General features: G+C 42.9%; 1 protein-coding gene across 8 annotated transcripts in view; it reads left to right on the top strand.

Annotated features, from left to right (window-relative positions):
• Positions 1 to 20,582, top strand: part of IMMP2L (inner mitochondrial membrane peptidase subunit 2) — a 694,672-nt gene that overhangs the window by 20,251 nt on the left and 653,839 nt on the right. For 7 of the 8 annotated variants that reach the window (XM_039862778.1, XM_039862775.1, XM_039862776.1 and 4 more), the window contains 2 exons: positions 7,976 to 8,090; positions 12,623 to 12,759. In XM_039862778.1, coding sequence (XP_039718712.1) covers positions 12,625 to 12,759 — 135 coding nt within the window. In that variant the 5' untranslated portion in view covers positions 7,976 to 8,090; positions 12,623 to 12,624. The remainder of the gene's footprint in view (positions 1 to 7,975; positions 8,091 to 12,622; positions 12,760 to 20,582) is intronic. The other variant, XM_039862777.1, reaches the window with a different exon arrangement.

Genomic DNA, 20,582 nt, shown 5'->3' with positions numbered 1-20,582 from the left:
GCCCCAGAGACGAGGAGAAGCATGACGTGTTCCAGGAAGCGCACGTAGCTGGGTTTGGCTGGAGCGTGATATGCTAATGCGAGAGCGGATACGATGAGACTAGGGACGGAACTGGACCTGACTCTACGTAGCTGTGCATGCTAAATCTAAGGAGCTCGATATCACGCTCTAGGAAATGGGGAATTACTGGCAGATTTCAAGCCGGAAGCAGTTGTGATTTGTATTTTCTCAGGAGAGGGCACTTTGGCTAACTGCCACCTGGACCTTGGGGCAGCTGTTTGGATGACAGAGTCTTTCTGTGACCAGACAATGTAGAATTCTGTGCAGTTTGTCTTTCCATAACATCCGCAGTGGCCTCTCTCTTCAGTAAAATCTGTCTTCATGTTATTTTTATGGCCTTCTTAACCTTAGCACAAGGCTAGAGTAATTCAGAAGGACCATGTTTAATGTTCAGTATCTATATAGATACACGGATATGTCTTCATTCTTGCAGTATAGAAACTGCTATGATGCCTGGCAGTAGCAGGTACTCAGTAAGTGTTTATTGACCTAAAAAGGAATAAATACTGAAGGAAGAGATGCCAACTCAATTCTCTTTTTGGTAATTGTTAGTCTGCTCCTCCCAGCACCCTTTAGACCAACCTATATTCAACATCGGCTTCTGCTGACAAACCCACAGGGGCCCAACCACTGTCTACTGGGACTGACGATAATTAAAACGTTGTACCTTTTGAATAGTTTGAATTCACAAACTTGCCATTTTCTTACTTGATCCCAAATTTATTTAACAATTGGATATACAGATATAATAATCAAAGAATAGTGGAAAGCTTTATTTACTCAGCTCAACAATTATGCTTTGGAAATTATGTGGAAGGATACTTGACGAATTGAAAAAAAAAAAATTGTACCTGCAAGGGAGCTTCGTTTTTAACATAACACCTGAGAATCATCTCCAAAGAAACTTGTCTGAAAATAATATTTTGCAGGTTACTAAGCATCAGTTGATAAAATACTTTCATGGTATTACACTAAATCAAATCAGCATTACCTACCTTACCTTTTGAGTATAAATCCCCATTCTTTAATATTACCCACTTTCAGAAACTGAGCAAATCCTAAGGTATTTTTCCATGCTTTATAATCATTACTGATGTTAATTATTCAGGCGACCAAATTTCCACATATTTTGCTGGTAAGAACACCTTCAAATGGGCTCGTGTCCTTTTGATGTGCTTTCATCATTCTTCTGAGAATTTCTTCACTTGGCGGCGTAGCAAGCTGCTCCGGGCTCATGGTCCACCCTCCGTGTCCCAGCCCTGGACTGAAGCCTTTCTCCAAAGAGCCTGGGCCCTTGTGAAGAACAGCGCTAGAACCTAAGATCCAGGCTCTAGACACACTCGTCACTGCCGGGGCGTCTTTGCTCTCCGGTCTCCAGGAGGTTCTTCCTCGACTCTCCCCTTGGCGTCCGCCCGTTTTCCACTGTGGCTCCCAGCAGACTCTTTTACTCATCGGCTCAGTCCTACAGTGTATCTAAAACAGAACTGCTTCCCCCCGCCCCCGGCTGAGGCTATAGAATTAAACACTATTTTCAAAAGTTATGGGATTAAAAGAGGGCGGGAGGAAACTTTCGGAGGTGACGGGTAGCTCACGGCTTTGATTGTGGTGATCGTTTCATGCGTGTACACTTATCTTCAAACATCAAACATCACGTGGTGCACAGGCTTTTCATATGTCAGTCATACCACAGTAAAGCGGTTTAAAAAAAAGGAAAGCCAATGTGTGAATCGCAGTGGTGGGCAGTGTAGGCTCAGTTTGAACTGCCTGCGTCCAGAAGTCTTACACTGGCAAGGGGGATGCGCCCGGCTAGCTCATTCTGTAGAGCATGAGACTGTATTGGGAAGGAGCAAACCTCGGCCCCGCCCCCATTAACTGGGTCAGCCCCTCCTCCACGCAGCATGGTTCATGCCGGTTCGATTCTCTGTCTTGTTTAGGTTTTAAGTGTCAAATGGGGAAGGACCATTTCTTCTTTATGTGTGGTATAAATCAAGAATATTGAGATTGTTTTGTTCTGTTTCAAATCTTTCATTAGAAGCTGTTGCCAAAGTAAAACAGTTTCATCTTTCATTTTCTTTTCTTTTTTATCTTATGGAATATTTCTCTACCTCTTTGGGTTTTACTCAGAATAGCCTAGGCATGTCTCGATTCATGCCATGTTTGCATTCCCGAAGAATCTTTTTTCCCCTCCGAATTGTGGCTAGTTATTTTAAAATCATCGTACATTTCACGCCTCCCCACCCCCCCCACCTCCCACAGTGTTAATGTCTTTATCGTACACCAGGGTTTCTTCTGTCTTTGGATCTTTTCTGGGTTTGCCATTTTATTACTTGTTTATGCGAAATAAATTATCCCCAAAATTCATTGGCTTATTGTCTCTCACAGTTCCCATGGGTCAGAAATGCGGGAGCAGCTCAGCCTCTGGTTTAGGGTCTCTCTTAGGGTTGGATTTAGGGTTTCAACCCAGTTGTGGTTTAGGGTCTCTCTTAGGGTTGGATTTAGGGTTTCAACCCAGGCCACAGTCCTCTGAAGGCGTCGCAGAGGTGGCAGGCTGTGCCTTGCAGGCGGCTTACTCACAAGGCGGCCTAGGAGGTGCTGGCTACTGGGAGGCAGAGACGGAGGCCTCAGTTCCTTTCCATAAGGGGGGGCCTCTGCCAGGGCTGGTCCTTGTCCTGGCACGGTGCTGCCTCGCCTGGAAGTGGCGACCCAGGAGAGAGAGCGAGGAGGAAGCTGTCCTTTCTGCAGCGAGCCTCAGAAGCCACCTCGCATCACTTAGGCCACATCCCGTTGGCTCGCAGCGTGCCCCTGAGCCCAGCCCGCCCTTATCAGGATGGACATTCGGCTTCTCGTTTTGAAGGGGGGCCTGTCAGTGAACGTGTGGGAATATTTAAAATACGAATCGTTTTATTTCCCCTTCGTTCCATTCATCTAGATGACCGCTTCTACGCGAAGGTCACACCTCCTGATACAGCGATTCGTTTAAAGAGTCGCGTCAAACTGATGGAATGTCACATAATGCTGTGCTCTACTGGATTCGACAGCCATTGTCTCTTACTGGCCAAGTGTCTGAAAACGGATATGCGAAATAATAATTATCTGGGGACATTTTAAGTTGCTTTATTTCCCCAACTTCCGAGACATCTTTGGAATTATACAGTAGGGATCATTGCATTTCATTGCTGATGTCTGCTTACAGCATTAAAAAGAAATTTAAAAAAAAATATGATTTCATACTTCCACGAGTAATTGTAAATCTTTGATTGGCAGATGCTGCATAACTTTAGGGCGTTGTACGTTGATGAAATCTCACAGGTATCTGAAACAGAATCTTCTGATACAGCAGCAAGTAGGCAAGCCAGGGTTTCTGTGGGGAGCAACCTAATGGTGGCAGCTCCTCACGCTGCAGAGCTCACCGCGGGCTCTTTGGCGCCCGGACTCTCTGCACCTCAGGACTCTGTGCCCCAGACTCTCTGTGCCCCTCTCTGTACCCCGGGTCTTGGGCTCACAGAGTGCTCTGGGCCGCCCGCCTTAGTCTCTGGGAGGAGCCTCTCTGTACTCTGATCTCCTTGGCTGCCTTATTTTTTTTTAAAGAAAAAAAAAACATGTTGCCAACCTGGACTTTGTTTCCATTTCAATAAGTGTGTGTGCCAGGGGCACTGGCACCATAGCCACTCACTCCAAGGTCACTGGTTCCTGTTGCTTTCCTGTAAATCAGGCTCATCTTCTCATCCGACATGCATCTTTATCCAGGGCCGAGCCTGCGTCACTGCCGCCCGAGCTCCCGTGGACACGGTGGGCTGTGGGCAGCCTTCCAGAATGTCCCACTGTCGTTTGGACAGGGTTAATTTTTGACAGACTAATCAGAGCCCTCATGTGTTTCTCTGCTCTGAGAGCCTGTGCTGCTAATTTATCACTCCTTTAAGAGCAATAGTCTCTGCACTGGCCGTGTGTTTGCTGGGCGCATCGTACTTCCCAGTCGCACCTTTTTGGGACTTTGCTTTCCCATCTTTGTCCCTCGAAGGTCTGGTGGCCTCGGTTACTTTAGAAACCTTTCTACTTCCTATTCCCAACCCTGATCAAAGGAAAAACCAGGTTTTTGCTCTTGATCTCTTCATACAGTTTTGATTGGATGCCTCACACTCGCTCACAGGCTTTTGTAGTCTGTGAAAGAAAGCAGCGTAGCTGAGGCGTGGTGCGTGGAGGGCAGGGTAGAGTTTTCATGGGACCCCGAAATCATGGTTTTTTTGTTTTTTTTTTTTTAAATAGCCTCTTTCACTTACTGTTGAGGCCCGATGAGACCCTGTAGCATTTATAAACCAGGCCGAAGTGGGGTTGAAGAAATGAGTGTTGAAGCATGTTAGACAGTTGGCCGAAAGAGAAGGTAGCCAGGCAGGTAAGGAGCAAAGCCGGGGCCTCCGGTGGCCGTGTCACGTGGTCGTTCTGGGGACATTTTCCCGTTGCTCAGGTTATTGCCTGATGCTCACTTTCTAATATTCTCCGTATGTATTTTTCATTCTTCTTATTTTTAGGTTCTCAATATCATCTTTTTATTTCCCTTGTCTCACTTCTATCTCTTAGTTTTGATTTTTGAAGGGGTTTGAGATTTTTTTTTTTTTGCGGAGGGAGAAGGATGCTTTTTCCGTATACAGGCTCTCTTACTTTTTTTTTTAATAGCCCATTTTATACGCAGCCTAAATGCTAAATAAGCTATTCAGTAAATATTCTGGTACTAAAATATATGTTCTTTTGCCAACTGAAAATATTATTGCTTCGGCTATAAATTGGTTTATGGCGGAATGGTCCAAAGTTCTCTAATTGCTTTGCTTGGGTTGTGGATAAGTACCCGGTCGTCTCATTTACACGTATATTTAAGTTACCACGTTGTTAGCGTAAGATACACATTGCCTTTAGCCTTTACTTAATGACAGCCGTTATGCTTTTCTATTAAATTGGAAAAAATATAGCGTACAGTGTTGAAATCCAAATTTTGTGGTTATTACAGTCTAAAGCTTACCAAGCTTCTCCTTGCTAACGGTTATCATTTAATAGGATTTTTCTCATTCTATAAAAAGCTATTCACTGTCCTGTTAATTTTTATGGTAAACTATTTTTGCAGAATATATGGCATTTTAATAGCTGAAATTTGAGATCGGGCCTTAGTTGTAAATATAGTCAAATGATGTCTCTATGGAGTTAGTAGATAAGGATAATTTATAGGATTAGGGTGCCGTGAACCAGCTCTTAGAGAGGCCTCGGGTAGTGTCGTGGATTTGGTTTCATATGGTTTCCAAAGATATTGGAAGTCGTGAAGATTTCCATATTGCTAAGGAATAAAACAAAGCAAAATAAAAAGTTATTAGGTCCAGGCTTTTCCCTCACTTTTCATCATGTATGTCCCGTCTCCCGGTCATCAGTGTGTTCCTTTGTCGGAGAAATTTATCAAATGTAATTTATCTTTCTTTTATTTCCAACATATTAATGAAAACTTGTAAACATGTGGAAACATGAGAATTCGATAGTGAACATTTTTAAATGCACCACCTCCATTCTAATTCATTTTTTCCAGCTTTTCTTACGAAGTTATTTCTTGTAATTCCAGCTCTTTTTTTGTTCCCCTCAATGATTTATAATGATTTCCCGTGGTCAAATTCCCATGGTCTAAGTCCTAGTTTTCTTTTATTCTGCCTTAAAAAAAACAACAAAAAACTCTCAAAACACCTAAGACAGTGCTGGTGTTGGTGCTCTGTAATTCTTGTTAATTGGCTAATATGTAGAAATATGATAGCCTCTGAGCAGTGAAATCTTAAAACAAGATTAGGTTCAAAGCGGAATAAAACTGTCACTCTCTATATAATTAGGGGTCTCGTTACCTAGGAAATAGACTTTACTGGTTTTATCGTATGTAACGGACACCCTGAAGTCTGTTAACCTGCTTTGATTTGCAATTGCTTGTCCTCTCCTTAGACAATGGCTAATGCCTCTACCTGCACAAACACTTTTTAACTGATGATCTGGCCATTGTTCTCTAATACATTACATATAACGTATACAGACGCTAGTTTTATGGGTGTTTTTTTTTTTCCTTCGTACAAATGCTTAAAAACAACACCACCACCACCGCATGTGGACGTTGAACTTCTGAGACACCTGACATTTTCTTGGGTGAAGAACTCGTGGCTCCGCAAGATGAAGTGGTTTGTCCAGAGGGACACGATTGAGTCGTGACTTGAACGGAGGTCCTTTAGTTTCGAAGCCCACCTACTTTCCACAGACTCTCCCTCTTTGCTGACGCTGCTTCTGCACAGCACCCACGTGGGTGGGGGGTGGGGCTGGGGGGAGGGGATGGGGGAGGAGGGCCCTCTTCCACGGCCGGCTGGTCCTGCATCGTGTGTATAGCTCACAGACACATAGTAGGGGACCGATAACTATGGATGGAGTGCATCAGGAATTGAGTGTCGAATTTGCTTGGGTCCCGGCCCTTAGATACCTTTGATATGCATGGTTTGATATATAGTTTGAATTTATCAATAAAATCTTGATTTGCTTATCTAATTGTGCAGTCTCATTATGTAATCGAAAGGTTACGTTTTATATAAGCTACTGCTTTGTAATTTATTATTTCCCTCTTATCTCAAATCTCCCACACAATTTTTCAATAGTTTTTATCATTAAGATGACTTGGAGAGTATTTATCCAGCTGGTTGCTGTGGATGAGTGATTTGTGACTTTATACAGGATACAGTATAAACAAGTTTAAGAGCAACTGAGGTGAATTCACGCATGATCAAATCACAAGTCACGCGGGAAGGGAGGCGTTTACAGTGCAGGTCGTTACGTGGTAGAGGTCAGCGCCTTGAAGAAGCTTTCACTCGAAGGTGCCCTATGCCAGGTGGCAAATATGATTCCAACTAAATCTGAACGCTTATTTAGAAATACTTTTAGTTTAAGCACTTCAGCCATGGACCCGATGCGCCTACTATTTAAGCAGTAATTTTCTCACACGCAATGTTTTGAACCTAAATGACTTGCGTGGTTACTGGAAGGATGGGGTTACTGATAAAAATCATTCCCTTTTTCCTAGGGGTGATTTTAGAACCACATGGTACTTGCTTAAAGGAGATTTTCTCAGAGGAAGCAGACACTAGGTGCTTATTAGGGTGGAAGTTTTAAATATTTAAGGGGTGAACAAAAGACCAGATCATCCCAGTGATTCTTTGGCAACTTACATAGAAAAGGAAATGCATTGACTCTCCCAAAGTGGGGATATCCCGGAACTTTAAACATTTTATTTATATGACTTGACCTAGAAATGGACCGTTTATGTCTTCATTTATGTGTGGTTTCTTTAGTATTTTAGTGTTAGAAGCTTTTGAATGTGTTTTATTATAAAGAGGCATAGGCGTCCCTCACGACTGAGGTAGGACGGGACTGAACTGAGACTTCTGAGCCTCTCAGAGCAGCGACTACGTGTTTGCAAAGTGGCTTTTACTTTCCCCTTGGCTTGGGGAAGAATCTGCACTCCTTCCGGTTGGCACCCCGCCACATGCTCTTGGAAAATCTCAGTCGGAAATGCTCGTCCTGACTTTGTGGTGTGGCAGATGGCTGCAGTGCCCTGGTCGCCGTGGCTTGAGGTCTTTCCCTGTATTTAAAATGTTCTTTTACATGATTCGCATGGGTTCCAGCTTCTTGCTTTCTCTTTTTACTTAGTTATTTAATAAAAGCAGTCTCTTTTATTTTTCCACACAAAGACCGAAACCTAACAGGTGACTTCATATCTCCTCTCAGTCTAAGTGTGTTTCTTTATTTTAGCATCTGCTAACGTCCTGGAGAAACAATTGAAAAACTTGTAGAAATACAAAATGTTGGGCATAGAAAGGACCTTAGGAATGGACTCTAACACCTTTTTTTTTTTTTACAGTTGAGGAAACTGAGGACTGGAAGTGAGTTGATCAGCCACGCAGCTGGGTGTAGACCGCCTTGGGGCCCCTGACTCTGTTATCACGCTCCTTCTTGAGAGCCACAGTGGAGTAGCGGTACGTAGGAGCGTGCTTACTAGAAACGAAGGGAGGCTCGAAATTCTGGGAATCTGAATTTAATGCAACTTAACGTTAATGCCTTTTTTTCCCCCTTGATTTACGCTGGAATCACGCACGCTACCTTCCTACTGGAACAGCCGTGGTGTTATGAGGTTTGGGAGCTTGCCTAGTCTGTAGCCTGCAGGTGTCCCTGGCTGTGTAGTGAGGGTCCAGGCAAGCAGAGCACAGGAGCGGCAATGAGAACACTTTTTATATTTTCATTCTGTCATGTGTTTGCTGCTTTTATTCTGAGAGCCATAGATGCAGAGAAGCCTGTTTTTCTACTTGAATTTGTCCTATTTTGAGTCTAAATCCTCTGGTGTGTGAACCTGTTTGACCTGATCATTGAAATATATTTTGGCTTAATATTTAAGCAAAGATTTGTGTGTTTAAAGCCAGTTTATAACTACCTAAAATAGTCGACTCGTCAGGTTGGTTGTAATGTGAATTGTCAGCATTTTTTCCCCCTGTTTGACCTAAAGTGGGTAAGTTAAAAGGTAAGGATTTTTAAGTTCAAATTGTCAAGTTTTCACAAGCGCGCAGTGCTGCATCATATCCCGCACTGGCTACCTAAAAGATTGCAGTCACTTAAATATCCTGAGGGCTGCGTAAATGGGGAAAATCTTCCTGTTTTTTGTTCTGCTTAGAGCAGCAGAGAGACTGGACCGAGAAAGCGTGGTTTATTTATTGTGGTGGCAAAGAGATCAAGACTAGATCACCCCATAGTATCGATGTGCCGAAGGGACTTCTTTGTAGGGCTGAACAAAAGTTGAGGAGTTGAAGTATGAGCATTTTTGAGAACTTTGGAATGTACCGTCACCCATCCGTTTCCAGTCCTGTCAGTTCAACTCCCAAAAGGCACATCCTGAGTCCGCCCACGTGACTTCGTTTCTCCCACCACCATTGTAGTCCAGCGGCATAGAACAGACTCAGTTTACAGCCTGTTATATAGTAAAGATAAGTGTCGTGTTGTGAAACTTTCAATTCTTTTTTTTTTTTTTTTCAATTCTTATTTGCTGCAATGTGAGGGTATTTGTGTAAGCATGTGTGTGCGTGTGCGTGTGTGTGTGTGCATGAATGAGTGAGTACTCAAGTCCTCGGTTGCTATTTAGAATGTATTTCTTAATGTGGGACATGGTCAGAAAAGTTTCAAGGCCATGGTCCTAGGCTGGTAACCCTGGAGACTCCTTTGCTTTGGCAGGGTCGGAGGATGAAGTGGTTCTCATTACCGCGTGACTCCTTGTGTGCGTGTCTTCAGAAGGAAAAATGCCTTCAAAATACAGTCAGAAGCGGGGCCTTTTGGATGAAACTGTTTGGAAGTGGACCCATAAGCACAATTCCTGTGTCACAGAGGCAGTGACAGTCTTTCATCACATGTTCTTCTTGTCTTGCATTTCAAGTTTAAATTGTATAGTTCACTGGGTAAAATCTTCTGAAATTAACTCTAATTTTTCTGCCTTTTTATATTTACTCATGTATTTATATTTAAATGTATTTATATTTACTTATTTTTCCCCTCCCACTCCCTATATTTATGAATATGTATGTGTATTTTTATACTTTTTTTGATAGACAGTATTATATTTTTTCAATTTTTCAATTAGAGTTGACACACAGTATTAGTAGTATTAGTTTCATGTGTAAAACATACTGATTAGACATTTATATACTTTAAGAAGTGATCACCCAATAAGTCTAGTACCTGTTCGACATCATACAGTTATTACAGTATTATTTTATTATTTTTTTAAATGCCAGTTTATTTTTTCATACTATATCTGTATATTTTTAAACATTTTATTTTTATTTTCCCCCTCCTCCAATTACAGTATTATTAACTATATTCCCTATGCTGTACTTTACATCCCCATGACTATTATTATAACTGATAATTTCTACTTCTTCATCCTTCTTACCTTTTACATTCTTCCTCCAACTGGTGAGCACCAATTTGTTCTCTGTATCTATGAGTTTCCGTCTTGTTTTTCAGATTCCATGTATGAGTGAAATCATGTCTTTCTCTAATTTATTTCACTTAGCATAATACCCTCTAGGTCCATCTATATTGTCACAAATGGCAAGATTTCGTTCTTTTTATGGCTGAATAACATTCCATTGTTCATATGTACCGCTTAGTTTGTACCTGTGTTTCTGTCAGCGGACACGTAATTTGGTTCCACATCTTGACTATTGTAGATCATGCTGCGGTGAATGTAGGGGTGCATATAGCTTTTCAAAATACTGTTTTAGATTTCTTTGGATAATTACCCAGAAGGGGAATTTCTGGGATATATGTAATTTTATTTTAATTTTTTGAGGAACTTCCATACTGTTTTCCATCGCGGCTGCACCAATTTATAATCCCGCCAACAGTGCGCGAGGGTTCCCTTTTCTCTACGTCTTCGTCAGTACTAGCTTTTTGTTGATTTATTGATGATAGCCATTATGACAGGTGTGAGGTGACATCTCACTGTGGTTTTAATTTGCATTTCTCTGATGATCAGTGATATTGAGCATCTTTTCGTATGTCTGTTGGCCATCCGTACGTCCCCTTTGGAGAAATGCCTATTCAGGCTCTCTGACTCTTTTTTAATTGGATTTTTTTTTTTTTTTGGTGTTAGGTTACATGAGTTTCTAATATATTTTGGATATTAACGCCTTATCAGATGTATCATTGGCAAGTGTCTCCTTACATCCAGTGGGCTGTCTTTTTGCTTTGTTGCTGGCTTCCTTTGCTGTGTAAAACCTTTTAAGTTTGATGTGGTCTTTTTTGTTTTCCTTGCTCAAGAGATATATCCAAAAAGACATCGCTAAGAGCGATATCTGAGTTTACTGCCTGTGTTTTCTCCTAGGAGTTTTATGGTCTCAGGTCTTACAGTTAAGTCTTTAACCCATTTTGAGTTTGTTTTTATATGCAGTGTAAGAAAGAGGTCCAGTTTCCTTTCTTCTGCAGGTATCTGTCCAGTTTTCCCAGCATCATTTATTGAAGAGACTATGTTTACTCCATTGTGTGTTCTTGCCACCTTTGCCACAGATTAATTTACCATATAGGCATGGATTGATTTCTGGGTCCCCTATGAATATGTTTCTTAATCTTTTTCCTTTCCTAGTCTTATCTATTTTTGGCTTCTTTTCATATCTCTTATATAATATTATCAGAACGACACTCATCGGTCCCACTTTATGCCTTTCTGATATATACTTGGTCCAAACTCTATTTCTAGACCCTTTGGACCTGCTCTCAAGAGGACGAGAAAACTTAGACCATCTTGGAAGCAAACCGACCTGTGGGTTTAGGGCTAAACAGCCTTGTGATGGTGACAGGGAACTGTTCAGCTGCTCCCGTCCAGTGGCACACTGTAAAGAAAGGGGTCAGGAGGCCTGTGTCCTCTCTCCCCACTCACCCCCCTTTACCTCCTCCTCAGCCCTGGGTGGCACATGGAGCTTGTTTAAGAACTCCAGTGAAGAAACGGGTTATTTATCTTTCCCTGTCAGGAGGGTTCTTCAGCTGTTGGTCTGTGTTTGGCTCCATCTGGACTGGTGGGGTAGCCTATCCTGATCTCTCACTGTTTTGTTTTTCATTGCATGAGACAGTTGAGGGATTCCCTTATCCCTTGAAAATCTGAAAATCAGTCAAGTGGTTAAGGGCTAAGTGAGAGTTGGTTAATATATGTATCGAATTCACACACAGTGATTTTCCTTCCTTGCTCTGTCATAGACTTCACTGTTATGTTAGGGTCAGTGTGGCTGCTATAACACAGGCCCACAGAGCGGCGATTTAAACACGACGGAGAGTGACTCATGTCTCGCTGAACAGTTTGAGTGTCAGCGATATGGATCAGTTACGGTGCCTCCGTGGTGTTTGAGACCTAGGTCCCTTCCATTTGGTTGTTTTGCCGTCTTTAAATTGAACTGGCTCCTTCTGCTCCTCCCACCACCTCGTCATCACAGGTATCGTAAGATGAGCCCCAGGAAGGGGAGGGCATGCTCTTTTTAAGGGCACAATGGGGAAGTATATCATTTCTGCTCATACGCCATTCATCAAACCTAGTCACGTGGTCCACTTAGCTGCAAGGGAGTCTGGACAGCCACGTGCCGCACTAACACTTCTAGTATTGCAGAAGAGAACAGGAATGAGAAGTATGAGGAGTATCTTCACCATAATTGTCAGCAACAGGAAAGGATTGGTTTTGGGGATGCTTATTTATTTATTTTTCTAACTTATTGCTTTCTGAGGAGAAATTTTCCACCAAAGTTATCAAGTGGACTTGAGCTAGTGAAAGGAATTAACCTGAGTAAATTCATTTGCCTTTGGGGCTTTAAGACAATTTTACACTGGTTGCGGGGATGAGTGTGAAATATACTAAGAGATGAGGTTGCCTTTTCTTAATGCTTATTTTTTCTTATGCTGCTTTTTGTGTCTTTCTTTTTCACCTCTTTTGGTATTTGTTTTATACTTAATTTCATATTCGTTTTCTTTGTGTTCTTAGGTATGGCGCAGGCTCAAGGCTGGCTGAAAAGATACCTCAAGGCCTTCTGTAAAGGCTTCTTCGTGGCAGTGCCTGTGGCGGTGACTTTCCTGGATAAGGTCGCCTGCGTGGCGAGAGTGGAAGGAGCTTCGATGCAGGTGACATTAACATGACTTCACTTTTTAAAGCATGTGCTTCCTTGTTGCTTAAGCACTGTGTGCCGTACTGGGAACCGAAAGGTTTTAAAAAGACCTTGAACTGAAATTTGACTTTACTGAATTTCTTTATAAGGTCTTCTGATGCCATCATAATCAGAGGAGAGGTGAGTCAAAATAATCATCAGATGAGTCTCTGTACAGTTGCAGAATGGGTTTGGGTCATATTCAGTATCCATGCGTACGTGCATACATACATACGTGCATGTACATACGTGCATACGTACTCATGTGCATACATACATACCTATTTCTGGTAGGTGGAAAGTCTAGAGCACTGGGCCAGGTGTTCTAACCTGTTCTTCTAGCATGTTGCTGACCGAAAAGATTAAGTACAGTTAACTCTGGAAGAACTTTGGGGATTTCCAAAAGTTACATGCAAATTGCCTTCTGGAATAACTTAGAGAAAACATTCTTCTAAAGCTGATGTCTAGAGCCTAGCCATTTAAGTAAGTTTATGCAATTAAGAAGAATTTGCATACCGTAACATGGTTTGTTTTCTTCTGTTATTGGCACGTATTAAGTTCATGCATTGCGCTAAATAGCTGTGTAAAACAAATAAGTAAAATGGATCTATAAGCTTCTAAGAACTTAAAAAGATCCAGAGAATAATGAGCTTATTATTTTTGTTTGTTTGTTTCAGTTAGAGCTAGTTAAGGGCATAGACATCAACTTTGAGCAGTTAGAATGAATTCGCTTCTTTTTTTAAATTGTGATTATCGTGTTGGAAGCCGGGCCTCTTCCTGAGTTTTGGCACTCGGTGGGATCCTCAGAGTGTGTGATCCTTGGTGAAGCTGAAGATCTAACGCAGGGCTATCTGAGTAGTCACTTCTCCTTCCATCATTTGAAGGTGGTCGGGGCCGTCGCTTGGGCAGGGGATTCTGAGCTGGACCTTGCGTCTGAGGTGCCCTTCGCAGTGGGTCGCCAGCCCGAGCAAAGTGGTCACTTACTTGGACAGTAAGCATATTCCTTTGCAGGAGCTCGGTAAACATCAGGGGGTTTACAGCCGTTCGGCTTTATTCATGAATGCACTTCCCTACATTTAACGCAGATAGGAGTTTACTTTTCCAAAATGCCTCTTTAAGTTTGACTTCCTGGCAGCCTCATCGTAGACCCAGTCCTTAGGGAAAGCTAGACTTTCTTGGCTGAGCTTCTGCGTTGGAGCCTTCATGTGAGACCGACACCGCCTTCTCCATAAACCCCCCCTCCCCCACGTCCCCTTTTAGTCGCTGGATCTCTTTGAATTCATCAGCAAACAGGTGTGTATCTTTCGGTGACAAATAATCACGTTAGCGATGATTTCCTCTGGTTTCAGCGGCGCTATCTTGCTGCGCAACCATCACTGTCCCGAGATGGACTTTTCCAGAACACGAAGCCTCCTACCTTGGCTCTCATATTCCAGAGGATCATGTGACAGTCGTAGTATCCTATCTTCACATCTTTAGCCTAGTCTTTACCCACCGGTCATCTATGTTCATGGCTTGTACTGAGAGGAAATTTATGAACTTCACTAAAATATACAAGGAATTGACCGTCTCGTGAGAAGATGAGGCTCAGCCCCGTGCAGAAGGCAGTGAAGAAGGTGTTAGACAGTGTCGTCTAAACAGCAGGCTGGTGACTAATAGTTTGCTGCAGACACGTGAGAATTTCTTACGGTATTCCTCGACCTTACCCCCCAAGACGTCATATCTGTTTCTTTATAGTTTGTTTGGAATATTATGTAGAATTTCCTTGTCTGCTGGTTCTAGAAAAACAGCTTGAATTGACTAAGGTATACGGGGGGATTTATTGGAAGGCTTATTATGTCCCCAGGAGGAAGGCAGGAGGGTGGCGGTCATCAGGGACGACTGAGTTTGCGTGGTCCGCGCGCCCGCATCTAGACAAAGAGAGCTCCAGCCTGCCGTGACTGGCCCAGCTCTTCCCTCGCCTGTGGCCTGGCCGAGTAACAGTGACAGCATATGTTTGAGTCACATTGTTCCGTGAGATTTCACGGTGATGTAGGGGTGACATTTCTCAGAAGAAGGGCTGTATGCGCTATTTGCTGAATAAAGCGGGAAAGGCTAATCTGGGAAGAAAGGAAAAATGTATATTTATTACAGTCATGTCTATGTTTTAGGAATTTTAGAATCCTTCTAAGTATGATAGATTATTTATTTATAATTTCATTAGATATCACTAAATCACACTTAAAATTATTTAGGAACACAAATAGCGAGAGTGAGATATGGCGATTAATTAACTCAGCATATTTGAAGACATCTTGCTACTGCAGACTTTTGGACAAAGAGTTGGAAAAAATCCCCATCTTCCAATTTACCTAATGAAGCGAGCGCCGAAAGAGCTGGCAGGTGCGTGGCGCTCTCTGGAAGTCCCCGAGCATCCTGCGGGGGACACACCTGCTTTATTGACTCCGAGGCCTGAGATTTGTATGTGGTGTGTGGCAGTGGGTTGACTGGTTGTGAAGGGAAGGAGCGCCCTGGACGCCTTCATGGTTTAAGAGTTACAAAAAAGAGGCAGCAAAAGCAAAAGGCAAGAAAGGAAAGAAAGCATACGGAAGGGGAGGAAAGAAAAGAACAGATCAGTTGAGTGATAGAAGATGATGGCGGAAATGAGACAGCTGGGCAGCGAGCAGGAGACAGAGTGGCCTTGGGGACCAGCCGCTAAGGAGACTCGGACAGGGACGGGCTCTGGTCAAGGGGCTGGCAGGCCCCACGGCGGGGTCTCCCTCAGAATTGACCCTGGCTGCTGACACACCTGTGCTGCAAGTCTGTGTGTCACACCATGAGCTACGTCATCTAACCATCCCTCTGACACCTCAGTGTTCATTGAAGGACTCTGTGTGCCAGCTGGAAGGAATTTATGTTGATCTAGGTTATCAGTCTTGAGCATCATTCGCTGCCAAGTACTTTAGTTCACCTGTGTATTTAGGTAGAAAGATCAGAGCTAGTAGTACTTTCTGTCGTTTCAAATATATGAATAATTCTGCAACTCAGGAGGTCTTTTTGGGGTATGAACAATAATGAAAAGCACTGGCCAATGTGAAGTGGAATAATGAGTCATTTATCAAATGGCTAATAAGTGCAGAACACTATTTTAGGGCCGTAGGGTTGGTGAATCAGACATGGATTCTGTCTTCGAGGTACTTTTCCTTTAGTAGAGGAGGTTCAGGAATTATTAATCCTGGATGTGGGTACATCCTCAGGTGAGATTAAAATAGGAGATATCAAGCGGTCGGTACCTGGTGTATCCATCAATGAAGACTCGTTTGGTCCCACAGACTGTTCTGGAGAACAGACCTGGAAATTTTAATTTGGAACGGAGCAGTGCCAGAAAATACCCTGAGTCCTTTCGTCGTTGGCCACTGTGTTACCTTTCACTGTGACAGCAGACAGCCCTGAGGTTTCAGTGGCTGACATCCAGATCTCTGTTTCTTACTCATGAGTCTGTGGCTTGACTGTCACTCTAGCCCATAGGTTTGGGTCTTTTCGTGGGGCCTAGACCAAAGGCCCTTCACTGCCTGGGATGTGTGCTCTTCTCATGGGTGACAGCAGGTGACGAGGAGGCGACTGGAAACACTCAGAACCTCTTAAAGCCTCAGTTCAGAACTCAGTGGTTCTTCTGTCTACATCCCATCAGTCGAAGCAAGTCCATGGCCATTCGGTGAGGTCAGGAAGTGTATTTCATCCAGTCTTCCTCCGAACACTGGCGAATCGGTAGGTACATCCACTACGGGGGCTGTGACTCCAAGGACAGACAGGTCATTTCAGAGCTGTTTTTGACCTTTGAGTCTACCAGGAAAATGACCCTAGTCTTTGCTGTGGAAGACTGACAAAATTGGAATAGATTGAAATTCTGAGTCGCTGAATTCTGGAATGGCTTGATCCATTTCAGGTGTCTTTAGGTTAGAAATAGCCCAGGGCCATTGGATCATCTCTTTAGAATGGCTTTTCTTAAAGGTCACTCTGGAACTTATAGAATGTTATTTAAGACAATCCAAGGATCGAAAGATTGAATCTCATTAAAGGGACATGTAATGCTAGTTTTTTCGAGTTTATTGAATAAACACTGTTCCAGCTGCACTGGAAATATTGTATAAGAGCTGTTTTTGTGTCTTTTAAATTTCTGTTGGTTTGAGGTTTAACAGAAGCTTGTTTTCAGGATTCCCTCTTATAAGAAATAATTCTTTACTTTTTAAATACTACTCAGCGGTTCTTTCTGTAGGTAGGTCTCCAGGATTCATTTACAGTTCATTAGATATTTGGCTAGAACGATAGAAATGATCAAACATGGGGAGTCACAGCTGCTTGAAGGTTGCCATAATCGAACATAACATTTTTAATGATATAATGATATAATTTGGTGGAAAATAAGATTCAGTTTATAAAACATTTGATTTTTTAAATAAAGTCGTATAGGTGAATCCGTTTGATTGGAGGAGAGATACCCTTTGCAGCACACTGCACACAAGGGATGCTGGCAGAAACTGTGGGCTGATGATGTTCAGACTGGCCCGGTCCCTCTGGTGCGCTTGAATCACTTCTGCCGGTGGCTGAAACGTTAGTATCAAAGTAGGTGCATTTTTTTTTTTTTTTTAAAAGAAGCACCACATTACTCAACCTTGATTTAACTCAGGAAATGAAGACTCATGCTACATGTAGCTGAAACTACAGAGGGAATTTATGTCGGTGGAATGCAGTTATTCAAATTAGAAGTTCAATCGCTCACAGAGGCTTTTTTAGAGTAAAAAGGTGCCCTCGGAATAGTTTAATGACCTCACACCAAAGTTTCAGATTTGATTTGAGTGAGAAGGCCTGTAGTGGCGTCACTGGTTCTTAAAAGAAGGCGGATGCCTTCTACATTTAAGATTACGATTCCAGACTTTACAAGGGAAGTGAAAGAAATGATGGTAAGAGCTGCTGTCCCGTTTTTGTTGCAATTGCTCCACGATTGTTATGTGGTCTACCATTTTCCTCTCTCCATTTTGCATAGCCAGAGGGGAAAACACTTGACCACACTGCTATACAATACTCTCTCTCCAGCTCAGACTTCAGAGAAAGATTTATGCAGAATATATTCAAAAATTAGAGAATGTGAGGGAAAACACAGTTTAATCAGCGCCGAAGTCTCTATTCATCCATCACACATGTTCATCGGTTCAAAATTGTCTTGACTTTCTGTGACCTGCAAATGATCCTGAAGAAACTGGTTTGCAATAAACCTCTTAGACGCCTACCTGGCTCTTTGTAGTCATTATCTTACTTCTCGCTGAGTTTAAAATGAAAAGTTCTGTCAAAAAAAAAGCAAGCAAGGAGGCTCTCTGTCTTTCTCTGTCACATTTATTTATTTTATTAAAAAAATTTTAAACCTATAGTGGGCTTAATATTCAACCGTTATCGTGGGTTGCAATTGTTAAATTCCGAGAAGCTAGATACAAATAGACTCTCAAGAAAAGAGATATATCTTGTTTTATGCACCAGAATTTAACATAGAGTTAGGGTGTTTTCTGTTACCTGCTGAGTTTGCACTTCCAGGATGTGGGGAACCACCAAGCACACAGTTCCTTCCGTACTTACTGCTCTGCGCTCTTGCTGCCTTGCTCGGCTGGGGCTGCCCTCGAAAGAAGCCGGGAGTTAATGCCGGACCCGCTTATTGGCTTCTGCGTGCGCTTTCTTCCCAAATTGCCTTTGGCTCAAAAATCTCACCTGAGGTTTTTACCCCTCAGGATGGTCTATGCTTTTTTATGTGGTTCCACAACCTGTCATTAATAGGGAATTCAGATAGATTAGTTTGTATTTATAGCAACAAACATATGTGATGCCGTAACAGGTGGTGAGTGATAACTTTAAAATGTCCCTCCATGGATTTTCTGCACTTCCCATGATGTATGTAGCCAGGGTTATATCTGTTATTTAAACACTGACTTTAAATGCTTTTGAAAATACGTCGGAGTGATTTTAGACCCACAGAAAAGTGTTAGAGCTGTGCAGAGAACTCCCGTGTGTTCTCGACTCAGGTTCGCCAGTTTTCAGTATTTCGCCACATTTATTTTATTCTCTTCTTCTTTGTCTTTCCGCACTCTTCCCTCTCTCCCTCCTATCTCTCTCTCTAGATACATATGTAGTATATGTATCTGTGTTTCTGTGTACACACACATACGCACACGCACACACACGCACACGCACAGATATTGTGTTCAAACCATTTGAGAGTAGGCTGCACACATCATGTCCCATTAACCATGCTCCCCGTAGACTCTTCTGAGTCATGATGCTCGATGACTGACTTTTATAGATTTTGAAATTAATACCTTCTTCAGATTCATATGCATGGAACCTTTACTACTTCAAGGCAGCAGTTCCCAACCTTTTTGGCACCAGAGACCAGCGTTCCTATCAGAATCTAATGCCCGATGATCTGAGGCGGAGCTGAGGCGGTGATGCTGGTGCTGGGGAGCGGCTGCAAAAACAGATGAAGCTTTGCTTGCTGGCCCGCCGCTCACCTCCTGCCGTGCCGCCTGGTGCCTAACAGGCCACCGCCTGGTGCCTAACAGGCCACCGCCTGGTACCATTCTGAGGCCCAAGGGTTGGGGACCCCTGCTTTAAGGGATATTGACTCAAGTTTTAAACTTGACATTTGGAAAAACTGAGGTCAGACATTTGAGATAAGTCACCTAAGCTCACACAGCTGTTATGTTTCAGAACTGTCTTGAACCAACTCTGAGAATGTCTTTCATTTGCTAAATAATAAGTGATAAAAACTGTTGCCATGCCTCTTTGGCGTTCCTGCTCACAGAGCTATTGTGTTCCATTTCATTTTGGTTTATGGAATGGTGTAATTAGTAAGTTATTTAATTTGGGAATGGTTTTGCAGTACATTTTGAATTTAAACAAAGATAGAAGTTAAGCTTATTTTATGGTGGGAGATGGAGATTTTAAACCTAGATTGGTGGAAGGTTCCCTGTTTTTAAATCGAAGATTATAGACTTTACAAGAAAAAAATTAGACTTCAGTTTCTGGAAATATGGCAGAGTAGACATCTTGGAAATATTCCCAGTGCAACACTCATAAACGAAACGTTGACCACCTTCACGAATGCCTGGTGGCCTTGCAGGGGTGAGGGACACCATCAGAGACCACAGATAAGGGGACGTATGTTTCCAGAGCAGCGAGGAGGCATGAAAACCAGTGCTGCCCCGTGGACATCGGCAGGTCCTGGGAATGCAGAGTGTTTGGTTTTAGGCCATGTGAGGACCTGAAGACAAGGCCCTGGGCACAGACAAGGTGGGGGTTTGGAACAGAAATTCTGAGTAAATTCAGGACTATGGAACGAAACACATCGTTAGAGAATGGATAAACTAAAACCAAAATCCATTCTGCAAGAAAATCGTCCAGGCTCCTAGTAGACGGGGAAGGCTTCATGTGGGACTGAGGTTCAGACTCGCTCTCACTGCAGCCGAAAAGCTCTAAACTCAGCTGTCAGTTTACGGTGGGCCTGGGTGCGGAGCAGCCACAGGCACCTGCGGGGCTCTCCCAGCCTTCCTGATGAACCTGACCTCACTGCAAATATGCCACACACGTGAGCCCCGCGCCTGAGCGTCAGCAGCCCCTTCACAGAAGTACCCCTGAAGGCCTGGGTATCAGAACTAGCCACTGTGAAAGGGAGTGAGTTTAAAGAAGCTGACGAGGGAGCTGAACATGTGAGAAAGCAACCTAAGGTTATTTAAAATGATCACTTGAGCTTTAATATGTTTTTAAGGTATAAAAATG

This window comes from Pteropus medius, unplaced genomic scaffold (assembly GCF_902729225.1).
Source record: "Pteropus medius unplaced genomic scaffold, Ma_sr-lr_union100, whole genome shotgun sequence".
NCBI lineage: Eukaryota > Metazoa > Chordata > Mammalia > Chiroptera > Pteropodidae > Pteropus > Pteropus medius.
Note: the sequence above shows the minus strand (reverse complement) of the source record. Positions and strands in the feature narration are given on the sequence as shown.